General features: G+C 35.0%; 1 protein-coding gene across 10 annotated transcripts in view; it reads right to left on the minus strand.

Annotated features, from left to right (window-relative positions):
* ABCC9 (ATP binding cassette subfamily C member 9) overlaps nucleotides 1-19,150 on the minus strand; it is a 106,567-nt gene that overhangs the window by 74,210 nt on the left and 13,207 nt on the right. For all 10 annotated transcript variants that reach the window (XM_074357778.1, XM_074357781.1, XM_074357779.1 and 7 more), the window contains 9 exons: nucleotides 13,501-13,667; nucleotides 12,222-12,464; nucleotides 9,839-10,033; nucleotides 7,496-7,648; nucleotides 6,806-6,961; nucleotides 5,525-5,659; nucleotides 3,435-3,597; nucleotides 2,989-3,029; nucleotides 1,919-2,061 (listed from right to left, as the gene is read on the minus strand). In XM_074357778.1, coding sequence (XP_074213879.1) covers nucleotides 1,919-2,061; nucleotides 2,989-3,029; nucleotides 3,435-3,597; nucleotides 5,525-5,659; nucleotides 6,806-6,961; nucleotides 7,496-7,648; nucleotides 9,839-10,033; nucleotides 12,222-12,464; nucleotides 13,501-13,667 — 1,396 coding nt within the window. The remainder of the gene's footprint in view (nucleotides 1-1,918; nucleotides 2,062-2,988; nucleotides 3,030-3,434; nucleotides 3,598-5,524; nucleotides 5,660-6,805; nucleotides 6,962-7,495; nucleotides 7,649-9,838; nucleotides 10,034-12,221; nucleotides 12,465-13,500; nucleotides 13,668-19,150) is intronic.

Consider the following 19,150-nt stretch of genomic DNA (forward strand, 5'->3'; position numbering starts at 1 on the left):
ATGGACTTGGGAGACACCCACAGCCCTCATTTATTGATTTTTTTTCATAGCAACTCTTAAAATCCTTCTGGTGCTTGGTAACCTCCTGATTTGAGAGCAGTTATCTATGCTCACCTATATCTCCACTTGTAGCCATCAGAGAAATGAAAATAAGAACCAAAATAGCAGACTCTTGACCATTTATCAGTTTTATTGTTTGAAGTAGCTTCCCTTCCAGAGCACTGCCTAATTTGGAAGTGATGCTACGGAAATCAGTCACCGATCCGTACCAGTGTTTCAGGAGGCAGAGCGATAAGAAAAGAAAATGAGGGCAGATGAGGCCAGAGGCCCTGAGCTTTAAACTCTTAACAGCTCCAGAATTGGTTCCTAACAACAAATCTGACAGATTAGGATTGTTTGGCGTGCTACGATATTATTGTAACCAATCAGAACTTGGTTTATAATAAGAGAAGGTATACGCATTTTAATGACATTTGGTATTAAGTCAATGTGAAGCCAATATAAACTGCTGTCTAAAGCTGGAGATTCTGATATTTTGAATATTAAATACCAGTTTTCTCAGTAATCCGTAGACATTGGGAAAGTTACCTCATTTTAAAAGATCTTACAAGAGATGCTCTCCATTGCTATCAAGGGTAACACCATAGTTGGTATATTTAAGGCCTCAATTTTCCAATTTTCTTTCAGTATCGCAACATCTTGGCATTTCTTTCAAAGGCCTAATATTAAATATGACAATGACTATTTATCATACATGCTGAGGTCTTGTAAGGTTTATAAGATCTTATAGCAAAAAGCAAAGTACTACTTTAAGATCACCTTATTTACAGTATAGACTCATACATAGTAAGCTATGTTACATACAGTGTAGCGTAGTATATTTTGTTAACATTTATTACATAATACAAGTAAAAATGGTGGTCATCATCAGAGCACATCTATTTTTAGAACTGTGCACTGTGGGAAATTGTGAGTCTGAGATGACGTCTACATGGGTTAGAAACACTGTAGGAGTGCACTTAAAATGAACAAAACACTGCATTCAGTTTGGCAGAATCTTTCCATTTCCAGAGACTGTGAGCCTGAGTCTTTCTTTTTCTTTCCAAATTAAACTGAAATTAAAACAAGGTGGGAGGCTATAGCTCAGAGGTAGACCGTGTGTTTAGCATGTATGAGGTCCTGGGTTCAATCCCCAGTATCTCTAATAAAATAAATTAAAGAGTAAATATACCTAATTATCTCTTCTTCCCCTCCCCCCAAATTAAAATCAAAACAGAAAATACGTATTGATGTGAACGTCCTCCATCACTGTTGGTAAAAATATCAACTAGCACAGCTTTGCTGGAAAACATTATGGCTATATTCATGAAAAAAAATTCGAAAAATGTGTACACCTTTTGACTCACCACTCTTTCAATGGAAAGCAACCTAGCTATAATCATCAAGGACCTCAAAAAGATGCATACGATCAGAACAAGTATCACCACTTCTAGAAGCCTGACTTTAGAAAGAGATCAGAGAAGCGTTTAAAGATAAAATGTTATTTACATTATTTATGTTAAGGTAAAAATAGAAATGTTCCAAATGCGCGATAAGGAAGTAACCAGTAAATGCGTTCGAATACCTCCAGACAATGGAACTTCATGTAACCAGTAAACATCATGCATTAGAGTCTTAATGAGGGGAAAAGAAAAAACAAAAAACAAAAAAATCACAAATTTTATTTTGAAATAATTATTTTTATATGGAATAAAAAAAGACTGAAAGGTAGCATACCAAAATTTTGACCAGTTATCTGTGATGACAAGTTATCTCTGGGTAGTGATTTTGATGTTCATTTTACACTTTTCTAAGTTACTGCCAGGAGCATGCAGATTTCTATAATCAAGCAAAGGACCCCCAACATTCGAGCGCATACCTGATGATGGCTTTGACTGCAAATCTGACCACCGTGGAGAGCAGGAAGAGGGGAGTGACCAGGATGTGGAAGAGAGACAGTGAGGCAAAGGCCTCCGCAGGTTTCAGATTGTTCCCGCTGGCGTACGCGTGGGTCACAAACGTCTGTGCGGAGCAAAAGTTTCTTTAGAGAAAGCTGGAGACAGTTTCACAAATGCTCACATTCAATGTTACAAACCTAACGTAGCCTGCTCTGCCAATATGTCTACTGCCACTATGAAAAGAACTACTTCACCCAAATGTCTCCCAAAGAAAAATACTTGCTATTGGTCTACATTCATTCTAGCAGTAAACTGGTGAGAAGGGCAAAATAGATTCTATTGACAGACGAGAAGACTGACTAAGTCATGTCAAATTTCTGAGTGAGGGGAATAACCGAAAGAGAATCCAGTGTTCTTCACAATTGGTCAGGCTCTTTCCAACCAATGCTTAATTTTCAGAGACGAAAAAAAGGAATGTTCCATTGTTTTAGGGCCCCTCAGGGAGCTCTTTCCTAACATTACCAACATTGGTATCTAAGGCAGACTTTTTTACATTTCTGAATAGAATACTGATTCCTCAGTTTGTCATTTTCATTTGAAAACTAACGGAATTATTTAACATTTTTGGGTTGTTGATCTAGCATCATCCTGTTGTAAGAATGTCTGGGCACTGGGCCCTGGAGGTTAGGAGAATAAATTTTCAATCTCAATCTGGCTCCCCAGGGCACATTTATCAGTGTCTCGGGATATCACTGATGGTCATAACTGAAGCGTACACATGACATCTAACAAGTAGAAGTCAGAGATGCTGCTAGCTAGACATCTTAATGCAGAGGATGGGTTCTTACAACAAAGAAGTAATTACCAGGGCCAGAATGACCACAGCACCACGCTTGAGAAACCCAGGATTAGAACCATCGCAATGGAAACAGCAAAGAGAAGACTGGCCGCGGCGGGATGATGTATATGACCACCCACACATTCTTGTCCCTAACTTATTTCTAAACACTGACTTGGCTCCATTTCTAAAGGTAAGAAAAAAGTGTCTTACAGCAAGAACGGCTGCTATGGGTATTGCTGCATTCATGAAGACTGTGGAAAGAATCAGTTACATTAGTTTCAGTGAACTGTGCAACATTTTCAGTAACTTTAATCAACATCTATTATTGCTTTAACTTTCCCTGAAGACAAGAAGGACCAAGTGCATTAAATAACATTTCGTCTTGAATCCATAAATATTTCCCGGTTGGTATTTTCTGGTTTACTGCTGTGAGAGCTTGCATCCCCTAGTCTCATTCAGAAAATATTTCTCTTTATTGAAAAATTATTTTTTATGAAATGTTATAAAGAGTAAAATTTAGCTAAATAATCCTTTAATGACATATGTTTTTAGAATTTAACAAATGTGCGTTTTTCAGAGTATTTGCAGTCTAGATTTTGTTTGGTCCATTTAAAGTAACATGTTTTCTGACGGTCCTCTGAACAACAGCAACTTACTGGAGAGTGATGTATAAAGAGCAAAGGTTTTGAGGCTGGATAGTTCTTTCATTCTTGTTTCTTCCACGCTCTTGCAAAAGATGTGCTCCCAAGCATACAACTTTAGAAGTTTGATGCCTTTCAGTATTTCATTCGTTTTCTTCAGTCTCTCAGTGGAATAATCCTATAAAAGAGAAGAATAAAAAAACAACGTAAGCTACATCCAAGTGAATCTAAGAGGCAAGACCAGGTACTGGAGAGGGATTGAGGGAACTCAAACTCTGATTTCTGCTTGGTTCTGTGAGATTCCAGGGAGAGGTAGTTAAACTCTCTGTGCCTCTGTCTCCAACATTAAAATGAAGAGTTGAATGGGGGAGGCAGGGTGCAGGAGAAGGTTATAGCTCAACTGGTAGAGCATGTGCTTAGCATGCATGAGGTCCTGGGGACTGAACCCAGGACTCCATCAAAAATAAAAAAAAAGAAAAAGAAAAAGAAAGAGAGAGAGAGTTGAATGAGATGGCCTCAAATTTCTTTCCACCTAAAAAAAATTTGTGTCTCTGTTGCTTTGGTTTAAATAAAAGCAGTTTCTTAAGTTTCACATGACTTCCTTGAATAATAGCTACAGAGAGTACAGACAGACCTTTGGGGACATGATGAAGAGGCTTTCAGTGACTCTAATATCTAAGTCACTTCATTCTCCCCTCCACACGATCACTCACGTTTAGGAGAAGAGAAACAATGAACTTCAAGTTCACGTGCTTCTGATTTGGGAATGTGAGGGTACAGTGTTGTGCGTCTCCACACTGAGTTGTCATAAGACACTTACTGAAACCAAGCCCATTATCTTTAACTTCAAGAGATTTCTACCTCCTCCTTCATAAGCTCTTGTTTAAGGCTTAAGTTAGATAAACTGATTACTAACAACTTGGATTAACTGGAGGGAGATGTGTGGCAGATACAAAAGCCTCCATTTAGTCAACTGTTTTAACTTCCACCACCACCAAATATTACATCAGAATTACTCGAAGGTATGGTGTCACCTGTGAGATCTCAGAAGGAGCTGCAGAGGGGCAACAGGCAGATAAGAGGAAGCAAAAGCAGCAAATGGTCTGATTTTATTTATCATTTTGTCTCTTCAGAGTCTTAGCTGCCTATCAAATGACTGTCGGTGAGTGAATGAATATAGTATAAAGGGCTAAATGAAAGTCAGATGTTGGATCGTCATGCCCCCTCCTTGTGTCCCTCTTCCACACTTTTCTGTACCCATGTCCTGGAGTCCAGAGGGGAGACGGCTCAGTCAGAAATAATGAGCAACCTCGCCAGAGGCAGCAGAAAAACAAGTGATAAAAACCACTTGCGTGGCATGCAACTTACTCGTCACAGTGGAAACACCAACTTGGGAAACCGTCCACCAGTGGCAGCCTGATTTACAGACAGCCTTGCTTATATTTAATCAAACTTTATTTCTAAAAATGCTGTCAACAATTTTATTATTTGCAAATATTTCTTTAAAAGAAGCCAATTCTTGCTCAAATGAAATGATTTCATGGCACACTGAAGCCAGAAAGGGTCAATAATTAGGCTTCTTCTTGCTTGCCAAGTTGACCATGAACGTACTTGGGAAGAGAGGATGCCACTGAAATATTTCAGTGAAACCCTAGAGTTCATCGCGTGGCTTGATCCAACTCTAGAGACATTTAACTTCAGAACACCAAATCTGACCCTTTATCTGTTCCTTGATCCATTTCTCCCATGTCAATAATTGGCATCCAATGTACACATACTCAAAAGTACATGTAAGTTATTGTCTGGTTCATGCAAGCGTAGGTAAGTGACCTACAAGATGATTCAAGGCCTCATTGCATCATGACACTTAAAAACATCAGTGACTCTGGTATTTAGAGTCTAAGATCATTAAGTCTTGGGTTTCAAATCCACTTTAAAAAAAATTGTTGTGCAACACAAAAAATTCACATTGGCTGCCTAAGAACTGACATGCACGATAATGATTTCCAAATAATCTTGAGTGGTATATATTAATTTCTTATATTTTAAAAATAAAGCAGCATTACTGGATTTTCCTAATATAGTTTCCAGAGGAGGTTACTTACAAGAGTGCTCTTCTGAGCCTCTGCCAATTTTGTAGCAATAAAGTACTGAATTGGCGCAAGAAGTACAATGACAGCTGCGCCAACCAATGCGCTGGATCCAAGTAAATTGTAGAGCAGAATCACTCCCATGATGATCTAGTGAGGAAAACACAGGGAAGGGAAAATGAATAGGGGTGTGGAGACCACGGCATGGAAGGAAATATTTTCAGTGAAATTGTAATATTTCTTAATTATTATATTAAATTTATTTGGAACTCAACTCAATTGTGACAGTTGGGTTTTACTATGATTTATCTGGGGAAAGCTAAGTAGTAAGAATTTATTTTTAGTGTAAAGATGTGTACAACCGGTGTCAAACCGATTTACTGCACAGAGCTGCGGAATGGTGCCCATGCTTCGGACCTAAAGTGGTCTTCAAATTTTTAAAAGGATACACTTTTTATTTTTTGAAAATGTGGCCACCCACCATAAATTTACTCAGAATTGTATTAGCTTTTCAAGGCAGGAAGGATGGAAAGTAAGAGCCAGCACCATAACGCAAGAGGACAAGATGGTTGTTTGTGGACTAAATGATCTAAGCTCTTTGCCTTCTCAATGACCGCAGATGTTGCTGAAGACAAGGCAGGCAGGACTAACTAAAACCGTGGAGAAGCTAAGGTTGGTACCTCCATCTTATCTCACTTTCCTTTTAAATTTGTTTTCCCAAACCCAAGACTGAACCACTTACACCTACTATCCCTGGTTTGTCACTGTCTTCTTTTTTCTTTAAAAACTCAGGATTTATCCCTGCTACCCTGATTTTTTTTTTTCTAGTAGTTCAGCTTATCATGGCTCAAAACATCATCTAATGAATTGTATCCATGCAGCTAAGGCATTTAACCCATGTCTATATGCCAGCGATAACAGCTCAACAGTGACCTTCTAGAAGCACTGGCCCATGTTTAGTGCCAAACCAATTAAGCTCTTTGGGAATTCCAATCAAAATGAAAATTCCTTTCAGGTCACCCATGATGCAGTCATTCAGAGGCAGCCTGGGAGTTCTGACACCCTTTAAGTTATACCATGCAGCCAGCTCCCTCATTGATCTGGTACATTTGGACGAAATGAAACAAAGCACGTCTTAAATCTTACTTTGTGCCAAGCACTGTGAATGACATACACTTAGATTTGATTTGGATTTTCATTAAAAATGAAAAATCCAACAATAAATTTTAAAACCGTGATGTCTTTTTTTTTTTTTCATTTCCTCTGCAAGTAAGAATTTTACTTATATTGACCTACCTGAACAGGCATAGCCCATAGATTGGGACACAGGAACAAGAACCACATGAGTTGATTGGTTTCAATGGCGACCAAGTTATTGATCTGACCCAAGGTCATCTCACCCATGGATAAATTAGATGTAGAAAGCCGAAGGATTTTATTGTATATCATGGCCTAAAAAAAAAGAAGAAGAATAAGAAGAAGAATGATAGACTTGAAGCTCTAAACTTAATAATCAACACTCTGCTTATTTATTTTCATTGAAAAAAATAGCATTCTAAAATTTTTTTGAGAAAAGGGAAAATAACCCTATAATGTTATCTTCTTAAGTCAACCATTATTTTCATTTTAGTATTGTTACTTTCAGTCCTTAACTAAATACAAGCTTATTTTTTCTGGCACTATAATCAAAACATACATTCAACTTTAAACATTGTCTCTGGAACAAATATTGCAGAAATAAAGAAATGCAAGATTTCAAAGTATTTTAACATATTATTACAAAGGTTATTTTTTAATTCAATGGGCTTATGAATTAGCCCTGTGTTTCTTTTATTAAGTAGATTCTAGAAGTATTGATGTTATAATATCAAAGTGAAAACGAAAGGAAAAAAAAAAAACAAACAGAACTGAAACTGCTACCATTTCTATTACTGGATGGTATGTGGCATTTTCAAGAAACCAAGATCACCCAAAGCTTGTACACACCAGCAGGGCTCCACGGAGGTTAATGCCAGTCTCTATGGTTACGTAGTAGGAAGCCTGCAAAAATGTCCTTTGCAGAATCAGAGCCAAGAAGAGAAGAACGGCGAGAACGTAAGCATTTTCAAGAAATTCCTTCGATGAGAGGGTTTCTGAAATCTTATCCCAACAGAAAAAAGACACACATTAAAAACTTTTCATATACTGGTATACAATTTGCACTTATTATATGATACATGGTTGTTAAATATATAAGACTCAATATCTTCATATACTGGGACATTATGCTGTACACCAGAGATTGACACATTGTAACTGACTGTCCTTCAATTAAATAAATTAATTAATTAATAAACTAAAAAAATTAAAAAACCCTTAAGGTCTTTATAATATAGCAATGGAATGAGCCACAGCAAGGCAATTTTGGCTTTTCCTCATCATGGTCACAGATACAAAGACAAACCAGTTCAATGGATAATATCCCAAATTGATCATTAAGATGGTTGGAAATGCCTGATTAAGAAAGCAGGTACTTTTTTTTTTTTTTTAACTTTTGGGAGGGTTTGGGGGGAGGTAATTAGGTTTATTTATTTAGTTTGTTTTTAGAGGAAGTAATGGGGATTGAACCTAGGACCTCATGCATGCTAAGCATGCACTCTACTGCTTGAGCTATACCCTCCCCGTGAAGAAGGTATATTTTAATATTTTTAAAAAGTTGAGTACATTTTCCACAAAGATATATTCTACTTTAATAAACTGGAAAGTAATCAAAGAAGATAGAAGTTAGTTTAGACTGTAAATTACAAGGAGAAGCTACAAAACTGATAGTCAGCAAGACCAATGGGACAAAAATACAATTTAAGTAGCCTTATTAATTAAAAAAAATTCTACATAGTTGACTTTTTCTGACTTTTATATATCTTAACTGATATAATGAAATAAACTATAAATTACAAAATACATAATTTGGCCATTTATTCCACTCACATGACATTTTCAGTGACAATATACATCTTATGAAAAACTGTTTTAGTAGGATTATGACTGAAGTCATCATAAGAATACACAAACTTATTTTTTTTTTGCAGTTTTAAATTTAGATTTATTGACTACTGATTCTCAAAGACTAAGTTTTAAAAAATCTGTTCTAAACAATTCCACTGAAAATTATACATACACAAAATTATTTTTTGTTTGTAACAGTAGTATATTCTAACTTATTTAAAAACATGGTTAATATGTGTAAGGCAGAGGGATGATGGAATTCTACGTGGAATTTAGATATCTGTATGTAATTAGGCTAGGAGGGACTATCACAAAAATGTATTCGATGGTGAAAATATATGGTTCACCTCAATAATGATTGAGCGCTAATATATGCAAGGGACTGGGTTAAGCATTGCGGGCATTAATGGAACTGTTCAGAGTCATTCGGTTTAAAGAGCTCACAACCTAGAAAGATAAGCATATCCATAAATAACACGCTTCATTATAAATAGCGTTTCTGGAAAGTGCCAACGCAAAGTAAACAATGTGTTGGAGAACACCAAAGGGAGTCAAATTCCAATGAGGACAATCAGAAAAAGCTTCACCAAGGAGGCATCATTCACTGTAGGCTTTGAAAATGAGTACAATTTTAACAGGGAAAGGAAAGAGGACAGGAAATGAAACTGCAGGACTAGAAAAAGGAAACTAACACACCTGGACAAGGATTTCTATCTGTGAAACTGGGGAAATCAACTCTTATTTTCAAAAGAAACTAGGAAGTTCACGATGCAGACTTTCTTGAGAGCAGAAAATAAAGGATTATAAATGTATAACAGCAAATACTTAAACTATATAGCTCTCAACAGTAACATAATATCTAATAAAAATATGTGATTTGCCCTGATCATTGTGAAACAGGGTGATGGCTTTTACTACACAGGAAAAGAGAAAAGTACATATTACAAATCACATTGCTAACAGTATTGGTCATAAGCCTCTTAGAAAGTGACTCAGCCACCCTCTTGTACTTATGCATGAAAATTCTTTACAGGATTGTTACAAAGATCCAATAAAATAATCAATGTGAAAGTTTCAAGCATAGTTTCCAGTACACAGTAAATGCGTATTAAATGTTTATAGTTTCTGAATCTGAGAAACAATTTTGTTGGCCCAATCCATTCAATGAATGATTTTTTTTCTACAAGGAAAATTATGAGTTTTTTCTTCTTTTAAAAATCATTCGATTCTCTGTAAATACATCTGTCTGAACTGCTTATAAAACTGCATTTTTTTTTTTAAAAGTAAAGATTACAGAGAAATCTGTCAATAATACGTTTCCTTCCAAAAGCACCACAGACTTACTCCTGTTGTGTTATTTGTCCCATTCTGGGTTTCATTCACACGCTGAACTATCCCAGAAATACAGAGAGGTCCAGCAAACCCCAGCAAGTCAGCAAGATAACGAAACGTGCTACTGAGCAGAATTGGGCGCCCAAAAGCCCTGTACATCGCTAGCCATATAGACGGAGTCCGATTTGGATGATCTGCCACTTTTTTCTAAAAAAAGAAAAAAAAAAACCCAAAAACCTTGATGAATCAAAATAGAACAACTAAAACAGCAATGAATCTCAACAAACACAGAAACCCTTTCAGATATTTCTGATATTTTTTAAGTTTAAAAATAAGAGTTACTCAGATACAGAAAACCAACTAGTGGTTTCCAAAGAGGAGAGGGAAAGAGGGAGGGGAAAGACAGGGGTATGGGATTAAGGGATATAAATTACTATGTATAAAATAGATAAGCAACAAGGATATATTGCACAGCACAGAGATTACAGCCATTGTCTTGTTACAACTTTTAACTGAGTATAACCTATAAAAATAATGAATCACAATGCTGTACACCTGAAATTAATATAATATTGTAAATCAGTTATACTTTAAGAAAAATAAAGAAATGAACTGAAAAAAAAAAGTGTTACTGAGTCTCGTTCAGTATTGGTTGCATAATTTGGTATCCCTGCACTCTTTACAAACAATGGCTACTGAATGTGTTTTAATAGAAATGGAGAGAATAAAAAGTAACCAGGCCAGTTTTCAAACACTTTGTATGATTTTTAGTTGTCAAAGGATGATCCAAAATTCTTAAGGCTGCCTTACTTTTAATGTCCTTTTATTTAGAAAAAAATGAATAAATCGGTCATGAATATTATCGAATAACACTGTATGGGAAAGAAAATAGTAAAATACATCGGTTCAGGCTATTGACAGGCTGGTTAAGATTTCTGGAGTTACTAAATCACAAGAGAGTCACCTGTCAAATTACTACAAGCTAAACAAAAAAGATCATCCCAACTTCAAAGTGTTTCTTCTCCAGGTATTTCCCATCATCTTGAATGGCAATCACTAATTTTAAGGCTATGTTAGACTTGTGTTTCCTAATTTTTCCTTAAAGAAATGCCAAATGAAGAATGGAATACTTGCTTATGCCAACTCATGGCTTCACATTTCAATAGTCTTTGTTGAAAAGACTTTAAGACCTAAACAATCATAACTACATCTTGGAGAGGAGGTAGATAAAGTTTTTTCATTGTGGTAAAGCAGCAGCTCAATGCATTCAACTGTGTTTCATATTCAATTCCCTGTTAGATGAATAATTTTATTTTTTTAAGTTTACTGATAAGAGACATTAACACACCAAGTCCAAGTGACTCTGTGTTAACGAAGAGCACTTGGAAAACTTAAGCTATGCTTAGGCTATATTGTTCATCTTTACTTCAGAAGAAAAGTTTTTAAAACATTATGCAATACTTTTCCCAGAGGTGAAACCATAAGATGACTCAGGTTCATTTGTAGTAACCATTTCCTGCAATAGTAATTTCATAACACGCATTTTTGACACAAAACAGAGGTCATTTTCATCATTTACCATAAATGCTTTGTTGATCTTGATTTAGAACAGCCAAAAACTCTTTAACTGATTCACCATACTCTAGTCCCTTCCCATGTCATCATGAACACTTATATTTTTAATTATGATACTATTTGTAGATGATTGCAATATAAAATATCACTGTGGGTAGTAGCATACATGACTCTTTAGAATGATGACAAGAAATACTGTGAATATTCAAAGATTCTCATATTTAAATTTTTAAAAGCAATTATAAATGCTCAAAGAAAGTACCAGAAGAAACCAACTTTGGCAGACATATAAGATGACACGTGGGGTAGGTGGTAGGTAGACAAGGCCCCTTTACTTAACTTAGTTCCCCAACTTTGAAATGTAGAGTCCAAGTTTTAGTTAATAATTCATTTATGGATTTTAGTTTCTCAAAAGTAGTTATTTATGGATATGATCTGTTTTCCCTTTAAATAACAAATTATTGACCAGATACTTGAAAAAAGACAATGAAAATTCCATGAATTATTAGCATGATATAGTAACCAGGATTAGATGTACATGATTACTGAACTTAATTCTGACTTTCCACTTGATCCCAGAGAAAAGATGGTGACTTCTCTGTCCCTCCTCATGTAGTGACTGGGCAACTAACACAGCATATTTCATTGGCTCTTCCGGTATCTTCTCAGCAGCCCAGTTAACATGACTCAAAACTCCTGGGGAAGAGGGATGGAGAAAACCTGCTCTTCCTTAACCACAGCTATTACTTAAGCTTAGTGCCTTTATGTTAATAGGCTCATTCTCCACCATGATGGACATGAAAAACAGAAACTAAATTACCTTTTGTTCTTCATATGCATCTTTTAAACAAACATAGTTTGTTACAGCCCGCATTGCTATTGGTAATTTTCCAATTGCCTTCAGATCAGTAGGTTTTTTATGAGCGGATATGATGAGCGTGTTCATCCACCAGTACGTTGCTTTGGACAGTAAATTCACAAAGGGTTGGAGAAATCTCACCCCCAGATCCTGGAGGTCTTCAGGAGGCTTTACTTTCTGAGGATTCATGAAGAACACATACCTCTGTGGCAAGAAAAATTCCACAGAATAACAGTGAATCCAATTCTTTTTTCCCACATACTGAAAAATAAAATTTTAACCGTTTCTACACATTCATTTCAGGAGGCCAAAATTTCTATTTTCATACTTCTTTCCATCCCTTCCTGAAACATTCTTCGAAATAGTTCCCTTTTGTTGTGACTAGATTCTCATTAAATTCCAGAGTTTCACATTGAATCCAGTTGGGCCAATGCTAAAAAATCCATTATTCCTTTAAAAGACAGCTGTCACCAAGAATCGATCTTTCATAATATCCTTTTATGATAATTAATGATAGATTCAACTAAATGAAGATCTTAACAGTATTTGGATTGTTTAAATGTGTTATCAACTTCATTGTTGAGTCATTCTGTTAATCTGTGGTCTGGCTGATGTTCACTGACTGTTTTCCACCATCCACTGCAACACGTATCTTGCCATTCGGAGCAAATTTAAAGTGCTCTGACAGGAAACGAACACCGAAGAATGGGTCACTAGTAAGCCACACAATATAACCGGCCACATTATGTGGCAGGAGGTACAATGGATCTGTAATCACAGACTAGGTGTGAGACTTGACCATGCTACTTTGGGGATAAGACTAGAGTCATCTCTTACAGAACTTTCTCCATCAATGAAATGGGCAAACTGGATGAGGTCATCTTCTATTCGCAATGTCTGAGACTACACTAATTTGACTAAACCAGGTTTGCTTTGGACCAATCACAGATGATGGAACTTTCTGATGAAAATAATTTCATATATAATACAGGCTAAGCATAATGTTAGGCACATCACATGCACTCAATCAATATTTGTGAATAAATAAATAGATTCCACAGTCATATTGAGATTTCTGGAACATTAATGGTCTGAAACTTAGTAGTTCAACTTTCTATGTATACACATAGATGATACACATTTGTTTATCCTCTTAAATACTAGTGATTTCTAGCTGACTATGATCTTTAATACTTGGGTCTTGAATTCTGGTAATTGAACAAAAATCATTGAAACCTACTCTGACCCGAATGACATTGATCTCCACAGCCATCAGGAGTCCATTCAAAATGACCATTATGCCTGTGATGCAGAAACGCAGGTCTGATACTCCCCAACCGGACTGCCAGTACTTGACCAACTTAATGGTTTTTGTAATAAAGGCCATGACCCAATACAGGAATAAGGCTGGGAAAATAAAAAGTGAAAAGAAAAGATAAAATCTTTCACTGATTTTTTTTAAAAGGTCATGAAATTTCAATATAAATGCAATGCTTTTTAATAACAAACACAATTTAAAATATTCTATTTCCAGGTAATTTTATTTGTTAAGAAAACACCATATGTGCTGTAGTGCACTTTGAGGTTTTTGAACTGAAGGTATGGCAATGAGTTTTAAACCCTTAGTCTTCCATTCTGATTTTGTGTGACACCTGTGCAGATACAAGGAGCCATAAATAAGGATCAACTATATTCTTTAGAACTTACGTATAATTCTATAGACTCTAAAACTGATTATCTTTTGTCTTGTTTTTTTTTTAAGAAGTCCTGATTATATGAAGAATTCACAAGTTGGTATGGGTGTAACCTAGCCAATAGGTGTGTTGCAACTTCCAGGAGCGTTACCCTAGAATTAGTACGGAATCTATGCAGCCATGTAATAGGTTTTCTGCTGCTTAGCATTTAAGTAGTGACTCTTCTCACCCAAAAGGTTTGAGACACCACAGGCATCCACAGAATACAGAGAACGATGCTCCCGCAGAGCAAGCCCAGACCACAAGTATTTAGGTCAGAGAAGTAGGGATCAATATCATCTCATAACCACAGCCAGCATTTTGCAGAAACTATGAAACAGAAGCAGAGACTTTCCTAGAAATCTGTTGTCAAGGATTCAGTATACTTTGAATAAATCTAAGTACCAATGAATATGGGATGAGGAAGAAGAAATCTAAAACATATATAAGACAATCCAGTTTGGACAGCATTTATCAAAACAAGAAAGTTTAAGGGTGATCACAACTTTTCTAGTGGAAAAGAACTGAGACTCATCTTAAATATAAAAAACAGTAGATTGAAAATAAGTGGATGGAAAAGGCTATACGATGAAACAGTAAGCATCAGAAACTTGGAGGGGGTATATTAGTGTCAGATACTAATCAGACTTCAGGACAGAATATTATTAGACATTTTTTAAACTTTTAATAATAAATGTGTCAATTTTTCATGAAGACACAGTAAAAAATACATATATGACTAATAAAGATTTAGGTCTCAACATTATCAACCATCTTGAACTATTTGATATGTATAAGAGTATTTGACATTTAACATTATAAAAGTGCATCCCCAAATCTCCAAAATATACATTCTTGTTAAATGTATATGGTACGAGTACATACTATATACTCACTCAGAAAACAAGAAGCAATAAATTTAGAATAACAGATAACCTATAGAGACTGTTCTCTGATCACAAAGAAGTTAAAAATCAAATTAGCTAGAAGCAAGTCACAAATCCACTCACGTTCAAGGGGAGAGGATTATACAGAGTGTGAACATCAAGCAAAGATAATGGAGGTAACCTCTGGGTCTTTTCACATGGTAAGATATCTAGGAGTCTCCAAATATTTGGAAATTAAACAATACATTTCTAAATAACCACACGTTAAAAAAGAAACTGCTAGGGAAAGTAGAAAATATTTTAGCTAAGTTATAATGAAAACACTACAGATTAAAATTTTACAGATTCCAACTAAAACAATACTTAGAGGAAAATATATGGCTTTGGAGATAACTTAGGTTAAAAAAAAGAGTCAGGTCCAAAATCAATGACCGAAATTTCTACCTTAAAAGCTAGGGAAAGAACAATGAACAAAATAAAGAAAAGAAAGAGCAATAAAAGTAGAAAGCAATAAGATAGAAAATGAATAATTGAGAAAAGGAACAAACCCAACAAATCCAACAAGGTTGTTTTTTGAAAAGATCAAGAAAATTAGTAAGTCCTCAGCTAGACTGATCAAGAAAAGAAGACAAATTAGCAACACTAGGAATAAAGTAAAAGTTATCCCTACATATCCCATGTCCTTAAAAAGCATAATCAGGAAATACCTTGAACAATTTTATGACAATAAATCAAAAAACTTAGATGAAGTAAAAATTTTCTCAAACCTTGTAACTACCAAAATTGACATGAGAAGAAATAGACACTCTCAAGAGTCTTCATCTAATAAATAAATTTATAATTTAAAATCTCTGTTTAGTTAAAACTTCAGGCCCAGATGAATTCATTAGTGAATTCTATTGAACATTTAAGGAAGAAATGAAATTAGTCTCACCCAATGTCCTTCAGAAAACAGAAATAGATAACATTTTATATGCTGGGGTATATTTGTGTATCCCAGCTTATTAAAAGCCTGGCAAAGACATTGCAAGAATAAAACCAGAACAATATCCCTCACTACAGAGGGATAAAAAACCCAAACAAATTAACTCCAGCAATACATAGCATGAGTAACAAATCATGACCATGTGTGGCTTAGCCAAGGATGCATGGTTACTTTATCATTTGAAAAATCAATCAGTGTATATCAACACAAACACACTAACCGAAATATCATTTCAACTGATGCAAAAAAAAAATCTTTCAATGAAATTCAACATCTATTCATGATAAAAAAAAAAACTCTGATAAAATAAAGCTTTGCATAGAAGAAACCTTACTCACCTGATAAAGGTCTTACATAACAAGCTTATATAACTATCATTAAGTATGAAAGACTGTTTTCCCTCTAAAATCAGGAGCTGGACAAAGATTTCACTGTCACATTTCTATTCTGCATTTTACTGGAGGCTCTACCTAGTGCAATATAGCATAAAAAAGAAAAAGAAAGCATAAAGTTTGAAAAGAAACAAGTATAACTGTCTCTATTTTCAGATGGTATGTTTGTTTACATAGAAAGTTCCAAGAAACTTACAAAGCAATAATTAAAAGCAGTAAGTGAATTTCCAAGGTAGCAAGATCAATATACAAAACCAATTGTATCTTATTTAGTGGCAGAAACAATTGGAAAATAAAATTTTAAATATAATTTTAAATGTAATTCCATTTATAATCGCAGCGGTCAAACAAAAAAAAAACTGGTAATAATTTTAACAAGACATAAAAGATCTCTACATTAAAACTATAAAATATTGCAAAAGGAACTGAAAGAAGACTTAAGAAAATAAAGACTGGATTGTGAGACTCAACATGTTTAAGATGTCAATTCTCCTCCATATTGTTCTGTATATTCAGTGTAATCCTTATCATAACCCCACCAAGAATTTTTTTTTTTTTTTTGGTATGAACTGAAAAATCTGATTCTAACCTGCTTTTAGCAATGCAAAAGAATTAGAATATCCAAGGCAGTCTTGGGAGAAAAACAAAGAAAAGAAGCTGTATGATTATAATACATGACTTCAAGACCTCCAAGCTGCAGTAATCAAGACAGAATCATGATAGCATAAAAATACATGAATAGAGCAAAGGAATAAAAAATACAGAGCTGAGAAATAGATCATACTTAAACAGTGATTTGCTGTAGTTTTTTTTTTTTTTTAAACAAAGGTCCCAAAGCAATCCAATGAGAAATGGAATGTCTGTTCCACAAATGGTGCTCAAACACATAGATATCCATTTGGGAAAAAAAACAGAAACTTGATGCCAAATTTATATACCATACACACCATTAATTTTAAATGGACTGCAATTCTAAAAATAAAAACTGAAACTATAAAGCTTCTAAAAGAAAACAGGAGAATATGAGGGAATCCAATTTTGAGGGAAGGCAGGGATTTCTGAAGACACAGAAAGCAATAACTATGTTTGAAAAATAATAAGGTATACTATGTCAAAATTAAAATTTTCTGCTCATCGAAAGGCTCTGTGAACTAAATGAGTATGCAAGCACACACTGGGAGGGAAGTATTCTCAAAACATGTGTGTGATGACATTCTAGTATCTAGTATATACAAAATACTCCTACAACCCAATAACAAAAGTGCAGTCCAATAAGAAGTAGGCAAGAGATAATAGCCACTTCATAAAGATAACAAATGGCCAATAAACTCATCAAAAAGTACTCCATATCATTGATCATCAGGGAAATGCAAATTAAAACTACAATGTGTTATCAGTACACACCCATCAGCATGGCTAAATTAGAAAATTTACGTCATCTAATGGAACAGCCAGAATTTCCACACGTTGTTAGTGAGTATGTAAAATTAATTACTTTGAGAAAAGATCTGGTGGCTTCTTACAAATGTAAACATTTACAGACCTACCCTATGACCCAGCAATTCCACTCTGAGGTATTTGCCCAAGAGAAATAAAAGCATATATCCATAAAAAAAAATTGCACATCAATGTTTATAGCAACTTTTTTTCATAATAGCCAAAACCTGGAGACAGTCCAGGTGTCTATCGACAAGAGAATGGAAAAACTGTAGTATATTTATACACTGGAATACTAGCCAAAAATCACAGGAACTAAGTACTAATCAACACTGCATTATAGATAAGCCTCCAAAAAATCATGCTGAGAGAAAGAAGTCTTACAGAAAAGAGTCTACACTGTATGGTTCAACTTACGCGAAGTTCCAGAATGAGCAAATCTAATCTACGGTGGGAAAACGTTCAGATTAGATGTTGCCTCTACAGAGATGAAAATGAGGATAGACTGGTGAGGGCACCAGGAAACTTTCATGGATGATGCCAATGTTCTATATCATGATAAGTTTATACAGGTGTCTGCATCTAGCAAATCAAGATGTCTTTACTTTGCTACATAAATTTTATTTCACAAAAGAACTGCACACAAATATTGAACGTGAGTTAATTATATGCATGCTGAAGTAATTAGGAAGTGATGTACAATAAAACCTGCAACTTACTTTTTCGGGGGGTGGTGTCAGTTTTACTTTTATTTATTTTTATATGAAAAATTTTACAAATTCTTAATTTTATTAAAGTCACAGCTGGTATCTATCAAATATTTCAAATTAGGACTTTGAGGCAATATTATATTTCAGATTCTCTAACACACTTCAAAACATTTAAATAATAAGCACAGAGGTTATCTCCATAATTACAAAACTTAGTACTAAACTTGCTGTTGCCTTTTTTGGCATTTACATAACAAAATTTCCTTGATAATATCTGCCTTCCATTTTGTATCAGTTTTCTGTAACGATAATTCTGACTCGGACAAGACTTTTAAATTAATATTTAACCCTGACAACTTGTTTTTATAAGATTATCTTTGCCCAATTATGTAATGTGATGCAACACAGAATTAAATAATTGGCATTTTCCACTATTCATTTCAAATGTTAATGTCCCCTGGATAAGCAAATAAAATAACATTTATATGACTTAATTATTCCGGTTCCTAATTGCTGTATCAGTAGCCAATGTCATTTACATCATATAACAATCAAGTGAAATCCATGAACCTTAGAAAGCCATAAACATTTGTTTACGCAAACACACACAACTCCGCCTACCACGTTAGAGGACACACAGATCCCTGCCACCCACACACCATCCACGTTCTCTACCTCCGTCTCAGCTCTCCACGTGAAAGTACACACCAAGGCACGCAAGAGCCAGAGTATCATGTATGACTATT

The sequence above is a fragment of the Camelus bactrianus genome, chromosome 34, assembly GCF_048773025.1.
Source record: "Camelus bactrianus isolate YW-2024 breed Bactrian camel chromosome 34, ASM4877302v1, whole genome shotgun sequence".
Taxonomy (NCBI): domain Eukaryota; kingdom Metazoa; phylum Chordata; class Mammalia; order Artiodactyla; family Camelidae; genus Camelus; species Camelus bactrianus.